This window comes from Peromyscus maniculatus, chromosome X (assembly GCF_049852395.1).
Source record: "Peromyscus maniculatus bairdii isolate BWxNUB_F1_BW_parent chromosome X, HU_Pman_BW_mat_3.1, whole genome shotgun sequence".
Taxonomy (NCBI): domain Eukaryota; kingdom Metazoa; phylum Chordata; class Mammalia; order Rodentia; family Cricetidae; genus Peromyscus; species Peromyscus maniculatus.
This window is the reverse complement of record NC_134875.1, coordinates 31,762,251-31,783,648: the sequence shown is the minus strand read 5'-3', so window position 1 is coordinate 31,783,648 and position 21,398 is coordinate 31,762,251. Positions and strand designations below refer to the sequence as shown.

Sequence of the window (21,398 nt, the reverse complement as noted above, 5' to 3'; positions counted from 1 at the left end):
AAAGAGCCCCTACTTGGTTATTCAGTAGCATGTGGCCAACCTTGTGTTTTAATTCTGAAATTACAAGACTTCAGTTTAAAAAGTAAATTTCAAATAACTTGAATACATTTTGACTTCATGAAATTGCTGGTATATGGTTGATTTTTCTATAGACATAACACAGGTTAAAATACAGATATAAGTGGATAATCAGTAGAGTCAGATATATATATATATATATATATATATATATATATATATATATATATATATGTCTGTGTGTGTGAGTGTGTGTGTGTGTGTGTGTGTGTGTGTGTGTATGTGTGTGTGTGTGATAAATTCTACAATGAGCTACTTTCTCTAAAAGCCTATGAAATTATGAGGATGGTATAGGACAGTTACCTAATTTTGAAAGGACTAGCCTGGAATGATAACTATGCTATTCTATAATAATCTACGTAGTACCTTTGTTAAAGTAGAATATTGAACTCAAGAGCCCATAAGACAGACTTGTTTATTATGCCATCACAGGAAAGGTACATACTGAATGAAAATAAGTAAGATAATAATTGAATTGAAATGAGAATCACACATTAAACATATATGACAAAGAATATTTAGCATGAATTTTTTATACAATGTTCACCTTTTAGCATAGAGAACCCATTTTATAAATCTGCTTTAGAAGTCGAGTCTCCACTATGCTTTAGAAAAGCTTTTGTTAAAACTGAAATATATTGATAAAGTGATTTAATATAGTTGAAAACAAGCTGCAGCACTCTAGCTGGGCCCTCTGAAACCTTGTGTTGGAGAAACATCTATATATCATTATAGGTAGCATTTACTGTAATTTGACATCAATCTTTAAAAATAATAATGTTAAGCTCCCAACAATATTTTCTTTGTTAGCACATTACTACTATTTTATTCATGTGGTTTACTGTGTTTATATGAATTATTCCCAATTCTACCACAGTGTCCTGGACTCTGATATCCTTTAAAGAAAAGACACTTCAACAATGGGTTTACTCAAAGAGCAGCTGAGTGCATGTTAATATCCATATGTCCTATGAACCAATATTGAGGAAGCTCAGCATTATACTGTGAAACTGTTTTCCATCTGAATGAACAGTGATTGCCTGTGTGTGAGTGGTACAGTCCCTTCATTTGGTGCTACAGAGTGAATTTTTTCAAACTATTATATTAATTTATTTATTGAAAATAGATTCTTCTCTCATACAATACATCCTGACCATATTCTTTTCTCTTGCTACACTCCTCTCAGCTCCCTGCTACCTCTCCTCTCCCCCACATCTACTCCCCCTCCATTTTCCTTCAGAAAAAAAGAGCAAGCCTCTAAGAGACAACAACTGAACAGGACAAAACAAGGTACAAAAAGATAAGGCAAAAGCTCTCCTGTCAAGGCTAGACAATGCAATCCAATAGGAGTCCCAAGAGCAAGCAAAAGAGTCAGAGACATACTCACTCCCACTATTAAGAGTCCCACAAGAATACTAAGTTAATAGCCATAACATATACATAGAGGACCTTGTACAAACCCATATAAGCCCTGTGATTGCTGCTTCAGTCTCTGTGAGTCCAAATGCACCCTGGTTAGTTGATTCTATGGGCTGTGTTCTCCTTTTGTCCTCTATCCCCTCTGACTCCTATAATCCTTCCCCTTCTCCATGGGGTTCCCTGAACTCCAAGGGGAGGGACCCAATGGAGACTTCCAATTCTGACTCTCTCTCCTCATGTCTGGTTGTGGGTCTCTGCACCCACTCTCATTTGCTGCTGGATGAAGCCTCTCTGATGACTTTTAACTACCGGTTGTGTTTATGAAATGAATATCTGCAAAACACCAAATAAATATAGAAAAATAACCTGGTATTTAAGTTTCAAACTTATCACTGCATAAATGTCTTTACTGTATCTACGACTCAGGTAAGACACAGCAGAGAAAAAGTACACAGTTGAAAGGCAATTCAAAAGGTACATTTGATACTGTTGTTAATTTTCCATTTCATAATGGTGGTGATGGTAGTGTGTATGTGTGTGTGTGTGTGTGTGTGTGTGTGTGTGTGTGTGTGTGTGTGTGTGTGTGTGTTGCAGTAAATGTACTCAGTAAGTAGAGATGTTTGGTGTGAAATTTCAAATTTGCAAACTATTCTTCAAGGAATATATTTTCGGATTGCATGCACAAAGATCTATAATCAAGATAGCTATTAGTTAAAAAACCGGCTGGGAGAAAGGAATTTCCCTAAACATAAGAGAAAGGGGCTTAAAGTACATTGAGATAAGAGAAAGAAAAAAAACTGGACTCCAAACTGAGTTCTGTCCATGGTTGTGACTATTACGCAAGGCAAGTTACTTAACCTTTTCTTGTTTTCATCTTTAACTGCAAGACAGAGGCAACAATAGCTGCCACAATATAAAACTCATACATAGATAAAATACATTATGGTATTTTAAGATCATAAATGCTCTGTAAGTGCAGGCTGCTATTGTTATACACATGTCAAAAAAATCCAAAGTTAGAAGGTGAAAAAACGAGGAATCAATTATTTCAATTTAACAGAAATGTCAGAAAGTACCTAAGTAGCAAACCTACTTTTCAACCATTTTTTTCAAGAACATATGCCCCTTTCAAAGATAAGTCCGTTGTTACTTGGATTGGCTAACTGTTATCCCTTAACTGGAGATTTGAATTCATAATCTCTTAACAGATACAGTTGGAGGCAACTTTAGAGATGAGAAGTTCTTAGTAAGTACCTGTATGTTTGTCAAAGCCTTAATAGCTGTTAAGAGAAAGCGAAAAGAAGAGAGGAATTGGCAGGGATGTATTCCCCTCCCTTATTTGGTCTACAGAACTACAGTTTCTCTGTTTTATATTTCAATGAGTAATTTCTGGGTAATATTTAATTTGCATAAAGATTTTTCCTCCTGGACCTTTGAAGGGGCTGAAAGCAAACTTCCCATCTTTCAATGTAAAACTGGATTCTTGAGAAGTGAAGCTATGGTCTCTATCTGGTCTTGGCTAAAGCATCTTCAGAACAAACTATAAATTGTGTCATATCAATCAATGCAGTGTTGTTTACATGGTCATATATTCAGCAGAAACTGACTAGAAAGCATCATTTTTCTCCTTTGGTGTTGCAAGGATAGATCTTGTGGGATGAATTTCAAAGAAATGCCACTCGGCCCACCAAGGCCAGCTTTTCGCAAAACTGTAAAAATGCTATAGCTGCCTTTAGTATATTTCAGTTCTTTTTCCTTACCACTTTTCTTTGTTCCTGGTGTTCTATTTTGATGTCCAACTTGGAAGAATTCACTGTTGAACTTCTCAATAAATTTTATCCTCAGTCAAATGGCTACTAAAAATGTTAGGTTTTTACTTGATCCTGATGCTAGAGAAATAATAGTTAAGAAATATCTCTAACCTTTTAGTGTTCTGGGAAACTGCTTACTATAATCACACACACACACACACACACACACACACACACACACACACACACACACACACACACACACCAAACACAACACACCCCTCCTCCTTATACAGCATGTGAGGTAAAACCCTCTGTCTATTCCTTCTCATAAGATTTGCCTATGAAAATAACAGTAGTATGTTTCCCTCTAAGACCCATGGCCTTATTCTTAGCTACATTCTACATACTTACCTTTATGCCCACATGTAATTGTAGTTCTCACTTCTAATCAAAGAATTTTCTCTTTGCAGGAGATGAAGAGCATTACAGAAATTTACACATGGTCAACATGCAGAGAACAATTGACTTTGGAGTGTCCAGCAACAACTGATACATCTACACCATAACCTAAGGCTCAGGGAACATTACAGAAGAAGGTGTAGACAGATTTTAAGAGCCAGAGCATCAGGAAGTCTGCTGTGAGACTGTGCTTTCTAACTATGACAGGGAACCTATATCTATGAATTCTGAACAAAATGACTGTTTAAACAAACCTCAACAATATTGACACCATTTAACAGTTCAATTTAGTTGGGGGAAATCTCAAGGGCCTACCAGTAGATGAAGAGCTACAAGCAATTAACAACCAAGGATGTACCACCTGATTGGTTATCTAACACCAAGTGGCCAACTCTAGAAATATACATGCATGTACCACTGAACAGAATCAGTATATTCATTTGTTGATTTTTATATGTATATGTAACAACAAAGATTAAATAAGAGAAGGCTATGAATTTGGCAGCAGGCTGGAGTTGGTAGGAATGGGCATTGTGGGAGTGGTTAGAATGAGGGGACAAATGATGTAATATATTTTAATTAAATATAGAAGTGAAGATTTGCCTGTGTGTCTCTTGTTCACCTGAGAAAAGACCTTTCCTCTATTGTCTGACTACTGAAAGAGCATATTCAAGGCATCCATTTTCTGTTCATTGTTCATGAATAAATAGCTGAGATTAAAATAGTTTGTTCATTTGAAAAAAGGCAGTCATAGTCACAAATGTTCCCTGTACTGCTGACTGAGTGACCGAGTCTTCCCTGGGTTGCAAATCAATTCCTCCCTGTAAATCATCCCACATGTAACTTCTCCATTTCCTGTAAAAGTCTAAGGAAAAATCTCACTGTGATTTAGCCTGAGTACAATTCATTTCATTAGTTGTGCTGTTTTTTGTCTTTGATACTTTCATGCTGATAAGGTCTTCCGCAATTCAAATGTTTATTTTTGTGTTATGTTGTTACAATAATAGACAAGAAAACATGGAATATGGAATTAAGTATCCTTGGTTCCAGTACCAGTTCTCTTCTGTCATCTCCATCTTTCACACCCTCCTTTTCTCCACCTTTAAATAACAATGTTTCATTTTATCTTCTTTAAGATTTGAAAACTATGTATCAGAGTTATTGCTAGTTTTATTTGTGGATGTTACATACCAAGGTCTAAGTGTAAGCACTTTATTTGTTCTTATCTCCTATGCTTTGTTTAACCTAGTTGTTTCATAATGTTTCTAGTTAAATGGTAAAAGTTAAGACTAATTAGTAAGGTTTTAATGTAGTTAGTATTTGTTCAAATAAAATTCTTTCAATTGTAGGTTGTATATATTGAACAATTGCAATTTAGGTATTTGGTAGATAACCTGATAGATTCTAGTTTGTTTTTGAGATATGCCACAAGTTCTAGCATATTCTTAGAAATCTTACCATGTGGGTGACGAGTTCCCCTTTTTCATTCAGTTTACCAAGTGGTAAAAACTCCTATCTCTTGATGAAACATACAGACAAATACAACTATGGAATGGATTCTACTAGAATTCAATTAAAAAAAAACAAATGTTTTATTTATCCATGATCTTTTACAATGGTGTTAATTTGAAAACATTAGGTGATAAATTGGAAGTAAATGGAGCCTAAATGTTAAGGAAAGAAAACACTATTTCCAAAAAGAAAAGTTAATACCAGTTGGAAAACAGGATCTGTAGTACTTACTAAAGTGTTAAAGAAATTATATAGCCTCAAGTATTTTCCCACATTTTGACCCAACAAATATTACAGCTAGTTTAAACAATGTTCTAGGATCTGTGATACACATACATTCTATTCCTAATCCGACTTAGTCCTCACTAAAACAAATGAGAGATTCGATTCATTGTCATCCTTATCCTTAATTCAGGTTTCAGTTCCTTGAGTTTGGAGCACCAATACACAATACAAAGCTGGTCTATCTGCTTAGAGAGCCCAGGTTCTTAACTGAAGTTCTATAATGTTTGATATTCTTGAAGATTAAGGGGGCTAATGTAAAAACAATGATTTAGTCAGTTTCATACATTAGAGAATAGAAAATTAATACAAGATTCTAGAACTGTATTCTTGAAGGAATCATTTGATCATTTGAAAATATCCTTATACTTTATTATTTCTTCTGTGTGGTTCCATTTCATATAGATGTAGCATTAAAAAAGGAACTATGATTTTGCTTATAATATACATCAAAAAATATAACAAACCATGATATTAGGTTATAGTTAAGGCTGCCGTAAAGTTACTTGAAACTCACAACTTGGTATTCATGGCATCAGCTGTCCTGACTCCTGAGATTTATTGTTATATGCATAGATTAAGGGATTTCTTAACCCTCAACAGAGATGCTTCTATTTGCAGTAGATAATGATTAACAGTGAGACCCACAACTGGTCAAGGTACAGGGGATTAGAAATTACAGAATGTTCAGCACTAAATGGGGCATCTATATTACATCGCCTCCTCCAGGGCTCAGGGATCATTGCAGAAGAGGGGATGGAAAGAGTAGAAGAGCCAGAGGCAGTGAATGATTACATGGAACCTGTTTTCCAGACACAACAGGGCAGCTGCACATATGAACTCATGGCAGTTGTGACAACACACAAGACCAGTACAAGCTCCAGTCAGACTAAATCCCAACATGAAAGGGAAAGCAGGAATCAAGTTCTATCCCTAGCTGAGCAGCTATTGGCAAATGATATTTGTTGAGAGTCAAATTTCTTTAAGAGTGTAGGCTGTTAAGTTGACCATGTTCCAGCAGAAGATCATACATCCATGAATATATGGGCTGCACTAATTGGAACTCTATGAGTGCTAACAATAAGGACAGAAAGTTGGGTGGCAGGGAAGGGGGTGGATCTGGGAGGAAATGGGGTGGGTGGGTGAAAATGATCAAGACACATTTACAAAATTCTCAAAGAACTAGTAAAAAAGTCCATAAAAACTTTTCTTTTCCTTCTTATATTTAAGTGAATTTTAAGTTAGCATACAAAGTAATGGATTTTATTGTTATATGTATGTATCTATCTAACTATATATATGTTAGACTTTTGCTCTAATTTATCTTTCTCTCTCATTGCACCCTCCACTCCTTGCTTTTGCTGCTCTGTTTCTTCTCCTTAAATAGCTTCAAATAGCTTCACTTCTGCGTTTATGATATATGAATACATAATTACGTTTCTTTTAACATAATATTTTTAGGAATTCTTTGACAGTTTAATATATTTTTATCATACTCACTTCCCTCCTCCATTATCCTCCCATATCTATCCTCCATACATTCATCTTCCCACAAATGCAACTTTATGAGTTTTTCTTTATTTTCACCCAGTCCAATGTGTGCTGCCCTATCACCTTTAGGGGTGGGGCCAGTCCTGGAATATGGTTGACCTACAAGAGGTCACATATAATGATATTTCTTATTAAATTATTAAATTGAAATAATTTTCCAAGTTTGTTTTTATAATTGAACAGAAATATAAAACAATTTTCAATGGGTTCATTTCAATGGGAATTTTTTTTAAGATGCTGACACAGTAAGATGCTGTAAAAAAAAAGTTAAGATAATAGGTTCTGGGATCAGTCATGATGCCTGTTTACCTCTTAAAATGGGAAGCATAATGGTGCATTCATGATTTAATCCATGGAAAGTATGTGGAACAGTCTTGGACATAGAATAATTAGTAAGTTTTAGACTGCGTTTTCAACTTATTTTCTGGATAGGAGTGAGGAGACATTTGAATTCAAATCCAAAATTGAATATAAACTTATGACAACCATGTGCTCATCTTTTGCTGTCCTGCATTTTGCATTTTCTTTAAACAGGTGCTTCTGATGTTCACCATGAATGACAAGAAAGTCCTTAGGAAGATAATGCCAGATGGTGGCTTTTATGTCTTCAGATGTGAAGGAATCAAATAAGAAGAAAGAAAAAAGGAAAAGTAGATAAAAGAGAGAGTCTAGTCTAGTCCTTTCCTTTTCCACTTCTGACCCTATCCCTTCAGCCCTACCCCCTTGCAACAGTAACAGTGAAACTTCCAGGAATGGTCAATCCTGAATAGATTAAGTGTTCTGAAATGAGATGCAAATCAAAGTCACTGTGGATTGAAAATTATAACAAAAGTCTTATCTGTTCTTAACCACAAGTATTCACTTTTACTGAAGCATAGGGCAAAGCAAAGTTATTGTTCCAAAAACAGACAAAAAAAACCCTCATAAACACCCATCCAATTCTATGAAACAGACATGCAGAGACTACTAACTCAAAAAAGTGTAAAACAAATTGATTCTGTATTTAGAACTAGTGAAGCAAAATAAAACTTATCACCTCTATAAAATTGTGACTTTCTTAGGGGTAAATGTTTGCTTAATTTATTTATTTGCTTAATTTTATCTTATAAAAATAGAGGACAGTTTTGTTCTCAATTTCTACTTTAAAATTGGACACACTAAAAATTTACAAAGCACAAATACCTCTGTACTTAAACCTATTTCAAGGGAAGTCATAACACCAAGTTCTAGTTATTTTTCTTTGCTTATTAAGACTAAAGTCTTAGAAGTTAGGAGTACTAGTATTGTGGCATTTATTTAAATATGTCTCCTAGTTCATGTCCATGTTGGTTACTTTGAACAATTCAGGACTTGGGGTAATTTTCTTTCAACTAGGAAGAATTCATGTTTCCCAACTAGAAAATAATTCATGTTTTCCCATTTTGTTATAAACATTCACCTTTACATGAGGCAGAAACTGTCTTTACTTATAAACAGAAGAAATTTCTATATACCCTTTGAAAAATGTTATATATAAATAAATGCTGGGCTAGGACATAAGGGAACTTAATCAAAATCCCGTGTTGCTTCAGGGTAGTTATATGTGCAATGAAATTTTTTATTGTATTGAAAGTTCCATTCTATAAATATTTATTTATTTTCAAAATTGTCAACATATTTGAAAAATTTAATTGGTTTATACTCAAAGCACTGGCGAAAAAGAGATTTTGCTTCAGAAGACACTGGCATGGACTTATTCTGTTCACGTAGTAGAGTTCTCTCAAGTGATAATGAAATTTAATGTGAAGTGAAGCTATTCCCAGATATGGTCCTAATAACTTAATTAGGAAAATTAATCAAGAATCCATCAATCATTTTGGTCACTGTACCTTTTTTCTCTGATTTGTCAGAAACTTTTCCTCCAATGGGAGAGTAAGTAGTATCCATGGACTCGGTCCCTGTGTTCCCATTGCTAATTCCATTCGCATAGATCTGTCCAACTGGTTGCAACTGCCACGTCAGGCCAAACAAGTGTACTGCTGCAAGAAAACAAGGGTATATTAACTTATTCTGACTCATTTAGAAGGCTGCTAAACCAGCTAGCCTTTTGTACCTGAAAATGTCATAATTAGTGGTCTTTTAAGTAAGCCAATGGACTAGGAGTTTTATATCTATATCAACAGATATAGCTCTTTTCTCAAGTAGCTGGTGTTAAAACACTGAGATGAAAGCTATTCAAGAGATAGTTTAAGAAATTGGAGAATTAGTTGACCAATTACAATGGGATTGTTCTTGGCTCCTCAGGGTTGTGATCTCATATGTTTCCATTTTTCCATAGTCATGTAACGCTAGTTTGCATATGGAAACCCCTACAGAATAATGTGAATAAGAAATTACCAACCCAGGAGAACTTTGTTATAACTGATCCAATTCAATTCAACAAATATTTACTGACTGCCTAGTGTTCATAGGCCCTTCATAACTGCTACAGGTGTTAAAACCTAGATGCCTGTTAGCATAGGATTTTATAGTATTACAAATGTAAAATAGCCATAATACTATGTAGAAGCATTGACATAATGTAAATTTAATTTTATATCAGAAGACTAAGAGATATTTGGTAATATCATTGTGCAAGAATATGATCACACATCAATTTGGATTAAAATATTAAAATATGAGTTTTGTGCAAGGTATGTCGCATTATTTATAAAAGTAAGAAATGAACATAACAAAACCTTAAATTTTGACTTTTCCTTTTGTTCAATAATTTAGTTTGTAAGAAATTATTATGAATGTACTTAAGATTGTCCAAGATAATATCTGAAATTATTCAAAAGTTAAAATCAATCTAAATATTTATGTGTGTAATTACCTGGTGATGTATTAATAACACAAAATTATGTAGTTATTAAAATCACATTGAAGATGTCATACAGCAACCTGGGAAATATTCATGAAGTATCAAATGAAAATACCAGGCTTCCCAAAAGTATTAATTATATAATCTGAATTGTGTGAATGTGTGTGACTGTATGCAAGCATTCATATCTTAGAGAAAGAATGTGTGGAAGCAACATGTTAATGGTTTGGAAGCTTATGGAGGATTTTAATTTCCTTTTTATGATTTCTATATTTTCTATTTTAAAATAAATGGATTAAAGAAAAAATAAGCTATCTTTGGCTAGATATATCTTATAAAGAATGGTTTTTACAAAGGAATTACTATTGGAGATAGACGTTTAGATTTGTGTAGTGCTTTGAAGGGTGACAGAGATAGGCAAGGATGAGGGGAGGCCTGGACAAAGTATTACTTCATAATGTATAGAATATGTTTGAAGCAAAGGAAATTGTCTGGGTTCATTGGAAGTTAGCTATGGTTGGTAATGGATGGTAAATACAGAATGGTAGCATTAAGGCTGTATTTTAGAAAACTTTGGGTGCCACTCTTAGATATTTGCATTCAATTTATTAAGCAACAGAAACATTATTATTTCCTTAACAGATGACATAGTCAGTATTCTTTAGGGAGTTAAATTAGATAGAAAATTGGATTATTGGGTGTTTTTAGGAAAATAAATGTTATCATTAAAATACATTTCTCAAAAAGATAAATCTAATAACAGTGTAAAAATGGATTGGAACCATAAAACATGTATCAAAGAAACAAATGGGGTGAACTTGTAATAATGTAGATGATAAATAGTTTCTCAATTAAGATAGTGTCTAAATTATTTCCAGTGAGAAGTCAATAGAGGTTTCACAAGAAGAAATTGTAGGGTGGTGGTAGCATACTCCTTTAATCCCAGCACTCTGTAGGTGGAACTCTGTGAGTTAGAGGCCAACCTGGTCTACAGAGTGAGTTCCAGGACAACCAAAGCTACACAGAGAAACCCTGTCTCAAAAGACCAAAAAGCAAAAAAAAAGATGACAATAAAATAATAAAGAAGAAGAAATTGTTGATTTAGGAACAACTCCTATACTGAAGGCTAAGGAAAGATTGTTGTAGAGGGAGCAGAAAGACTCTAAGGAGTTTGCTGTGAGATTGTACTCTCATAATATCATGCATGTACATTGGTGCACTAAGAGATCACAGACAAATAGATGGATTAATTCTAAGATTAATTCAAAGTGGTTACAATTTAGAGGTGCAATAACTGAAAGAATGGTGGATGTATTAAAATATTTAGGGGATTATTTACTTAGCTTATAAGTGGTTGGAGCTGGATCTGTATTCTATAGATGACTGATTGAACAGCTTGTCTGAGGTGAGATGGGAGGAATTAAATGAATCCATCTCTAGAGACATGGGTTTCCAGGGACTGATGTGGCATCTAGATATAATGCTTACTGCAAGAGGTTTAAAATTATGAAAGAATATTAAAGCTGTAACAAGATTGTAAAAACATGCATGCACAGAGTCAACAATTGAAGTTATGAGAGAGAATGAGGCCACTGAAGAGAGAGACTGTTAGAATAGTGCCTGGGGCAGAATCTGTTTTCTCAAATACTATCAAAAGGCAAGAAAGACTTAATTTGTACTTCTCTCTCTCTCTCTCTCTCTCTCTCTCTCTCTCTCTCTCTCTCTCTCTCTCTCTCTCTCTCACACACACACACACACACACACACGATATATACATATATCATAGGAGATGGTGGCTGAAAAGAGACACACTAGCCAAAGTGCCCATTTAAAAACCATCTGTCTACTTTTAGTTGGAGCTACAGAGATTTCTAACATCTTATTTCTAATTTATCTTTAAAAGTTTTAAGCATTTAATTGGTTTTTCCCCCTTTTTTGGGTTAAAAACAGTGTAGCTCAATGATTTTCTCTTGCAATTAATGGAAACCACTGAAACCAAAGGTCAATAGTTTTGAGGAATATATGGTATATTAAAAACACTGTATTAGTGCCATTGCTGAGATTTCTAGCTAAAGGAAGTGAAATTTGGTTAAAATTATTGTCCTAGTTCAAGGTATTTATCAGTATCTTAGAAAGTTTGTTGTGTTCAGGCTCCCAAAATAATTTTAATATTATTGATATTACAAATCACATTGAAACTTGTTTCACTTCCTTGGTTCAATTATTTTTTTTTGTGAAATTAGATTGACAATTTATAACAGAAGGCATAATGAGTGTCATTTTTAAGATCAAGAGAGCTATTTTATGTACTTTATTTAAGTTCAACCAGTTTCCTGAGGGCATGAGAAAATGAGAAAAAATGTATGTGATGAGACCGTCATTTTAAAATATGTAAGGAGGGATTTATCTTTTACTGTCAGAAGAAATAGGAAGATACAGAGGTAAGGGCACATTTAATAGAACATTCTGTGACAGCAATGAAGTTTTATAATTTTTAAGTATATTATATGTTTCCCAGGGAGCAAGCTGATTAGAACACATATTTGTGTGAATATATAATGAAAGCTAATTACTTGCTACCGATCAAGGTTACAATGGCAAGGTGACTGACCTTTTCTCTCTTCCAAATTGAATTTCTATATGCTAAGTTATGAAAGGAATCCAAACAGTGCGTTTATGTGAAGAGTAGATTGTGCTCTCTAAAGAATTACAGAATTTTATTAGAAACAATCATAGCTTGCCCATATTAAAGCAATCAATAAATGTATGTTGACTTGTGCTATATATCAATATACCGTTAGAAAGATTTGGTAGTAATTTACATGTAGAGATTATCTTTTGATTAAAGAAATATTTTCAAAATATGTGCCAAGTACACTGGGAATGTTGGGGATACAGACAGAAAATGGATGGAATTGAATATCATGATATTAAGTGATGTCACCTACACTCAGAATTGAAAGAGTTCATGTTTTTTCTTATATATGGATTCTAGGCTTTAGCCCATGCATGTACATATGTGCACACATACATAGACTCATACACACACACACATACACACACTCACACACATACAGCTAATATGGACACTAGACATAAACAATTCATATAGTCTAATCAGTATGTACTAGCTGACTGACATCTTTAGAAAGAAGATGAATTAAATCCTTTTTGACTCCCTTAAACCCAGGCATTGTCATCTGAATCAACTATATAGAATAAGGCAATGAATAAGCAGCAATTTTAAGTTATATTCATATGTTAATTCAATAACTCTTTTGTTCAAGGAAGTTTTTTTTTTTATTTTAGTATCCAGAATTTAAATGATGGGTTAATATAGACCAGGGAAAATATATGGTATAATATAAATTATAAAGTTGAATTTTTATGGAAACAAAGCACAGATGAGATATTTTTAGGAAGTTATAAGTTCTGTGAGGAAAGATATAGGTAAAGGTGTGGACAGTTAATATTTTCAATGTTACAGGATCCAGAATCACCTAAGAGACAAGATAATGACTGTGAGGAATTACTTTCTAAATTAGCCCCAAGGTATACTTGAAGGGATTAACTAGATTAGGTTAATTGAGGTAAGGAGACACAGTTTAACTGTGGCTGACATCATTACAAGGGCTGAATTTAAAAAAAAAAACAACAAAATTTGAGACCTAATATTCATGTCCCTTTGCTTCCTTACTGCAAATGCAATGTGGCTGGCCTCCCACTTCTGCTACTCTGTCACCATTTAACAGTCAACATTTCTACCTTATATTGTTTCTACCAGTTTGTTTTATCATAGCAATAGGAAAAGCAACTAATATAGGGCAGTCAGAAAAGGCCTCTCAGAGGAAGGTACATTTGAATAAGATGGACCAGATAAAGTATATTGAATATCTAGAGCAGTGGTTCTCAACCTATGGGTCATGACCCCCATACGGTTGCGTATCAAATATCCTGCCTACCAGATATTTGCATTGTGATTAATAACAGTAGCAAAATTAAAGTTCTGAAGTAGCAATGAAATGATTTTATGTTTGGGGGTCACCATAACATGAAGTACTGTATTAAAGTGTCTTAAATTTAGGATGGTTGAGAATCACCTATGTAGTACAAATCCTTCCAGATAGATAGAGTAGAAGTTTAAAAATCTTTGAAGGATTACACGGAACCTGCGAGGAGCATTAAGTAGCTAAATGTGAGGCCAGTCGGGAAGAGTGGTAGAAAAATTCATGCACATAATTACGGGTCCCATAATCCTGTTATCTCAGTAGTCTAATCCACTTCGCAGCTGGTCATCAATAAACAAGAAGTGAAGAGAAACTGATAACATTTGAATTTTACAAGTAGTACTCCAAATGAGTTAAAGTAGATATGAATATAGTACTTGATTCAATGCAAGATTAGCATGGTAATTCCTAATGATGTATACATAAATGTATATACTCAGGGAAGGGACAGACACTATCCAGCTTAATGTAGGGTACCAGTTTCTTTGTATTTTACTGAAATCCACTGACTAGACAGAATGTGTATGCCAATTCAGATCGCCTTAGAGTAATGTCTTTTCACCAGATTAAGAATGACAGTTCCTAATGGTCCTTTAACAAATGTTCTCTGCTGCTCAGCGCTATACAATTTGTAATTATTAGACTTCTATAATCCAATTGTAAAGAGCTATGCCCTGAAATCACAAGCTCATTACAAAGTGAAGGTAACAAGTGGAACATCATGCTATTTCTTGTTGGTAAATGCAGTCTATTGGACAGCACAAGCCTAAGCTATTCAGGTTGTATATCCCATATCTAAGTTTAAAACATTCCTGTAATCTTGAATCTCAAGAGGGCTGATTCCATAAGCAGAAATTCTTTTTACCTTGCGTAATTCTATAGAATGTTCCAAGTTGCTGCATATATATTTTTGCAATGTCTGTTAGGATGTTGGGTTTTGTCTCCCTTAAGTGAGCCTGGTAGTATCTAGTAACATAAACAACAATGCTCCCTCATTCTACTACTCCTTTCCAAGAGATGCATACTTATTTACAATGATCAAACTACAGAAATATTCTAGAAAGAGATGTCATTTTGATTTGCATTTACCTGATGAATAAAAGTGTTGATCAATTCCTCAAATGTCTTTCAGCCATTTGAGCTTCTTCTGTTGAGAATTCTCTGTTTAGCTCTATAGCCCATTTTTTAATTGAACTGTTGGGTATTTTGATGTCTAATTTCTTGAGTTCTTTATATGTTCTGTATATCAGCCCTCTGTTAGATGTGGGGTTGGTGAAGATCTTTTCCCATTCTGTAGGCTGTCACTTTGTCTTATTGACCATATCCTCTGACTTGCTCCAGTGGCCGAACACCCTAGCTGTCATTATAGAACTCTCATCCAATGTCTGATGGAAGCTGATGCAGAGATCCACGGTCAAGCCCAAGGTGGAGCTCCAGGAGTCCAATTGGCATGAGAGAGGAGGGATTGTACAAGCAAGAGATGTTGAAACCATGGTTGGAAGGAGCACAGGGACAAATACTCAAACTAGTAGAAGCACATGAACTGTGAACCAATTGTGGAGGAACCCCCATGGAACTGGACCAGGCCCTCTGGATAAGTGAGACAGTTGATTAGTAGAGCCAGGACATGTCCTTGGTAAATGGGTTGACTTTTTGGAGCCTGGGGCCTATGCTGGGACACTTTGCTCAGCCTTGGTGTAGGGAGGAGAGGACTGGACCTGCCTTGGCTGAGTCTGCCAGGCTGGACTGACTCCCCAGGGGAGACCTTGCCTTGTGGGAGTGGGGGTAGATTGGGGGGGGAGTGCTGGGGGGTGGGAGAAGGGAGGATGGGGGAATCCGTGGCTGATATGTGAAATTAAGTTAATTATAAAAAAAATACTATAAAAAATAGATGATGAGAAAAAGGTTAAATTAAGTTAAAAGAGTTAGCAAGAGATGAGCTTAAGCTAAGGCTAAGCACTCATAACTGATAATAAGTCTCCGTGTCATGATTTGGGAGCTGGTTGGGGCCCAAAGAAAGCCTGATACAGGCTTATCCGTGGGGAAGATTAATTTCTGCAACTGTCAGCATTTTTTAGTTGTCTGTACTTCTTGGTCTAGGGTTGAGGCCTCTTGAACTTTCCTTTGTCCATGTTTGCATGTCTGTTGGTATGTCTTTGTTCATGCCTTGTTTAAGCAAGCCATATTTTCAAAGTATGATAGATGAAGCATCCCTGTCATTTCTAGGAAACAAAATCTCACAGAAGATCTACTGGTCCCCCAGTTCTTAACAATCTATCTACCTCCTTTTCTGTGATGTTCTCTGAACCTTAGGTATAGGAATTGAGTTGAGGTGTATCAACTAGGACTAGGAACTTCACAATGAATTATTATCTGCAGTTTAACCAACTGTGGTTTTCTGTGATGGTTTCTTTCTGTTGCAAAAGAAGTTTCTTTTCCGAGAGTTGAGAGCTGCTCTTATAAGTTTTTAGAATGCAGTTAGAAATTCTGCTGGTTTTGTAAATTGGTGGCAGTAGGTTCTGTTCTAAGATCCATGACCTCACTAACCCCAAGTAGCTGGCTAGGTTTCCTGTAGCAGGCATGGTTTTCCCCATGTTGAGTGGGCTATATGTCCAATTAGACAGCTGTTGGTTAAGGTCAAGATATGGGTATCATTATGATATCCTTAGGAATACCTTGCTGTACTGGTCATTGTTGTGGTTCATAGGTAACACAGACGGGTATGACTACTGGTTGCTTTTGGAATCTTGCAGAGCACCTTCTGGTACTATTAAAGCTAGTTCTCAGGGAGGAGGCTTTCAGATCAAATCCAGCTTAGATTCTCTGAGTCCTGTGTCCAAAGTACACCATGTCTTCAGCAATAGGTACATACCTTTAGCCTCTGGGAGGCACCTAAAGACAGGAGCATAGCCTATATTGTTTTGGGAGTCTCTTGTACTTCCTTATCCAACAACTTAAAAGGGGATTTCTCTCTCTCAGTGCTGGTGTTTTCAGTTTATAGCTCTTGGAGTGGTCATTGTCAGCCCAAGTGGCATAACTTCATATAAACTATGTATACACATGCATGCACGGACACTTATATGTATTATGTAAAATTTTATACATACTTTTTAAATACATAAAAATTAGAACCAACATAGCTATCTGCATGAAAGTGTGATGTGCCCTTATTTTGGAATCAATCCTTTGTAAGCCCAATTTAACTATTACAATATACTTATTGTGATAATATATATATATATAATTATATGTTAATTATATATATTTATTATTTATAATATCATATATATAATATGCACATTGCTTGCTGTCTCACAGTTTTGTGGTTTTGTTTGTGATATATGTATAGTAATTGTATGCATGTGTGTATATGAGTACAGTCTCCAATGTGTACAAAAACAGCAACCAGAGGAGGGCATTATATATCCTGTACTATCAGTCTTTGCTTTATTCCCACGAGGCAGAGTCTCTAACAGAATCTTGAGTTCGCTAGTTTTGGGCTAGGCTGGCTAGCTAATAAGCCTCAGCAATACTTCTGTCTTCATCCACCAATAACCTGAACTGGTATTTTAGGCACATATGGCAATGCTAAGCTTTTTTTTTTTTTTTTTTTTTTTTAGAAACAGGGTTTCTCTGTGTGGTTTTGGTGCCTTTCCTGGATCTCGCTCTTTAGACCAGGCTGGCCTTGAACTCACAGAGATCCACCTGGCTCTGCCTCCTGAGTGCTGGGATCAAAGGTGTGCACCACCATCGCCCGGCTGAATGCTAAGCTTTTTAATGGGAGACTGGAAATCCAGTGTAAAGTTCTCTTATTCATTCAATAAGTATTATTGCCTTTAGATCCATCTCCTCAGTAAAATTAAAGCAGACTGGAAGAAACTAAGGAGACAAGGCAATTCAATGCAATATGGGATCTTAGATAGGACATTTTGAAATAGGAAGAATGACTGTGGAAAACTGGAGATATCTGTATTAAACCCTGAACTCAGGTGATATCATAATAGCTAATAGCATCATACCCTTGTTAATTTATTTGTTTTAGTGATTGTATTATGCTGATGCAAACTGCTAACATTGGAAGAAGCTCTGTAGCATGTATACAGGAATTTCACACATTTTTGCCATTTCTGTGAGCCTAGAATTAAGAGAGGAAGGGAGAAAGACAAGTAGTGTGAGAAGGAAGGAAGGGAGAGAAGAGAGAGAGAGAGAGAGAGAGAGAGAGAGAGGGAGGGAGGGAGGGAGGGAGGGAGGGAGGGAGGGAGGGAGAGAGAGAGAGAGAGAGAGAGAGAGAGAGAGAGAGAGAGAGAGAGAGAGAGAGAGAGAGAGAGAGATATTAAGCGATGTGCTAGCACCAAATTTTCCTGGCTGGCTTATAAGAACATACTATGTACATCTTTTCTCAGTTCTATCTTCAATGATTTCATGATAGTGGTTAAAATCAGCCTATGGTGGGTTGGGTATAATTACATGCTAGAAATAATCAAATCATTTCCTAAAGATCTGGGCATCAAATATGCATGAACAAACCACTGAATGACCTTTATGTGCTGACAAGATAAGATTTATGTGCCAAATGTTGCAGAACAGTGCATATCCTGTGAATCTGTTTAAATAGAAAACACATATTTCTACATAGGTAAATGCACAGGAACATATTGAAACAAGGAATGCTAAACAATGGTTCTTTAGAATGGGGAGCTGGAGAAACCCAAATGTACTTTAACCTTTTAGTATTATTGTTACAATCTTTTTACAATGATATATATTCATATACCTCTAAGTAAAAATACTTTTATGTTCATGAATACCTTTGTGAAGTTGAATGGATCCAGGAATTATTTTATTTATCTTTTTTGTAGTTGTTTATGTATAAAATATACATTTCAAGTATTTTAAAATTAAATTTTAAAATTTTAGGTATGTACTGAATTTATATAATGTTCCCCATTCTTCTATTTCCTTCAAGTTCTCTCATGTTCCTCCTCATTCCCTTTAAAATTTATAAACCAGTTTTCTTTACTTCTTATCACAGAAATATATGAATAAAAATTTAAACACAACTTGGCCCATGGATCCTCTCATCCTTCTTTTCTAGCTCATCTCCATTATTTTGTGTCGTTTGCTGATAGCTAGAAACACTTTCTACCAGGAACTTCCAGTGCCCACACCTACCTGGGACTCAGATCAATGCCTCACTCAGCCAACATCAGAGAAGCTACTTCTTACAGTACATGGGAACTTACATAGAGACCCATAACTAGACAATGTGAAGAATGAGAGATTTTGGAGAACTCAGTCCTAAATGGGATGTCTTTTTCTTTCTTTTTTTGGAATTGCTTCAAGACTGTCATGTTATATATATATATATGAATTTGTTTTATTCATTTTAAATACCAACCACAGATCCCCCTGTCTTCTCTCCTCCTGCCTTTCCAGCTATCCCCCAACCCACTCCCCATTCCCTCCTCCAACAAGGCAAGGACTCCCAAAAGGAGTCAGCAGAACCTGATACATTTAGTAGATGCAGGTCTAAGTCCCTCCCACTGCATCAAGGCTGTGCAAGTTGTCCCATCATAGGTAGTGGGCTCCAAAAAGCCAGCTCATGCACCAGGGGCTCCAAAAGCCAGCTCATGCACCTGATCCTACTGCCAGGGGCCGCTTAAGCAGATCAAGCTACACAACTGTATTGCTTATGCAGAGGGCCTATCCAGTCCCATCGAGGTTCTACCGCTGTTGGTCTAAATTTCATGAGTTCCCACTAGTTTGGTTTGGTTGTCTTTGTGGGTTTCCCCATCATGATGCCCCTTGATCAGAGACTTCTTCTCTCTCTCTCTGACTGGACTCCTGGAACTCAGCCTGGTGCTTGGCTATGGATCTCTGCATCTGCTTCCATCAGTTACTGGATGAAGGCTCTATGATGACAGTTAGGGTATTCACAGGTCTGATTACTGGGGTAGGCCAGTTCAGGCACCCTCTCCACTTTTGCCAGTAGTCTAAGCTGGGGTCATCCTTGTGGATTACTGGGAACTTCCCTAGCACCCAGTTTCTTCCTATCCCCATGATGTCTCCCTCTATCATGGTATCTCTTTCATTGCTCTCCCACTCCGTCCCCATTTCAGCTTGACCATCCTATTCTCTCTTATGTTATCATCCCCCATCCCCTACCCTCCACTGCTCCCCTCCCCAGTTTACTCATGGAGATCTCATCTATTTCCCCTTCATCTTAATCATATCCCTTCCCTCAGTGTTCAAAGAGCTATTCAGAAGAGAAAATGGAAAAGAACTAGAGGTGGCTGATGACTCCAAAGAAATAGTATCCACCAGACACAACAGTATTGATGTATATATGAATTCACAGAGAATGTGGCAGGAGGCACATGGCCTGTACAGGTTTAAGTCAGACTAGGTCCCAGATGGGGTAGTGGACTTGGGCTTCCACACCTAAACAAGGAGTCATTTCCAGTTGGCTCCTGTTATCCAAGAAAAAAAGTTTTCTACAGTGGAGTCTCTCTGGACATATTAACCGTGCTTCAGAGAAGGAACCCAGCCTTGCAGTAGATGGCCAACACAAAACAAACTTAATAATATTTGGTATGTTTTATAGATATTTTGTCTCAAACTGCTTTGTTTGAACATTTTTTTGGTCTTTTGCTTGTATATTTTGGTTTCTCTCTGTGTGTATGTTTATGAATGTGTGCGTGTGTGCCTGTGAGTTTTGTATGAGTTTCCTGTTTTTTTGTTTTGTTTGTTTTTTAAAGAGATAAGGAAAGGACATGGAGTTTGGTAGGTGGGGTGGTGGGGAGGATCTGTGAGGAGTTGGGGGGAAGAAAAAGCATGATTAGAATATATTGTATGGCCGGGTGGTGGTGGTGCATGCCTTTAATCCCAGCACTCGGGAGGCAGAGCCAGGCGGATCTCTGTGAGTTCGAGGCCAACCTGGGCTACCAAGTGAGTTCCAGGAAAGGCGCAAAGCTACACAGAGAAACCCTGTCTCAAAAAACCAAAAAAAATTATATATATATATATATATATATATATATATATATTATGAAAAATTCCTTTCAATAAAATATAAATAACAAGGAAATGCAAAAAGAATATTACTATAGAAATAATTAAATATATTTCAACACTGTCACTAAAAACCTAAATACAATTTGGTGGTTCTAGTCAGTGTTGCTCATATGTGTATATCTTTAGGGCTGATTACTTGGTTTTTCATAAACAATTTAGGGCACTCACCTCTGGGGAAGACCAATTACCTCTCCCTCTCAGAAGCTGTTAATAGCCCATGTTTCTTCATCTAGGTATGGGGCCCTGTGAGATTTCCCCTATCCACATTGGCCTATCCACTCATGAACAGCTAACCATGGGGTGCCAAACCTCAGTTCATGTATCTACAACACAACTCCTGCACCCAAGGCTCAAGAAAGATTGTGGAAAAGGGAGTGGAAAGATTATGAACACCAGAGGACCAAGAAGTCTGCTGCAAGA

General features: G+C 36.1%; 1 protein-coding gene across 1 annotated transcript in view; it reads right to left on the bottom strand.

The window, feature by feature from the left end:
- Positions 1 to 21,398, bottom strand: part of Tenm1 (teneurin transmembrane protein 1) — an 827,344-nt gene that overhangs the window by 279,359 nt on the left and 526,587 nt on the right. The window contains exon 9 of the mRNA XM_006981543.4: positions 8,924 to 9,073. Coding sequence (XP_006981605.1) covers positions 8,924 to 9,073 — 150 coding nt within the window. The remainder of the gene's footprint in view (positions 1 to 8,923; positions 9,074 to 21,398) is intronic.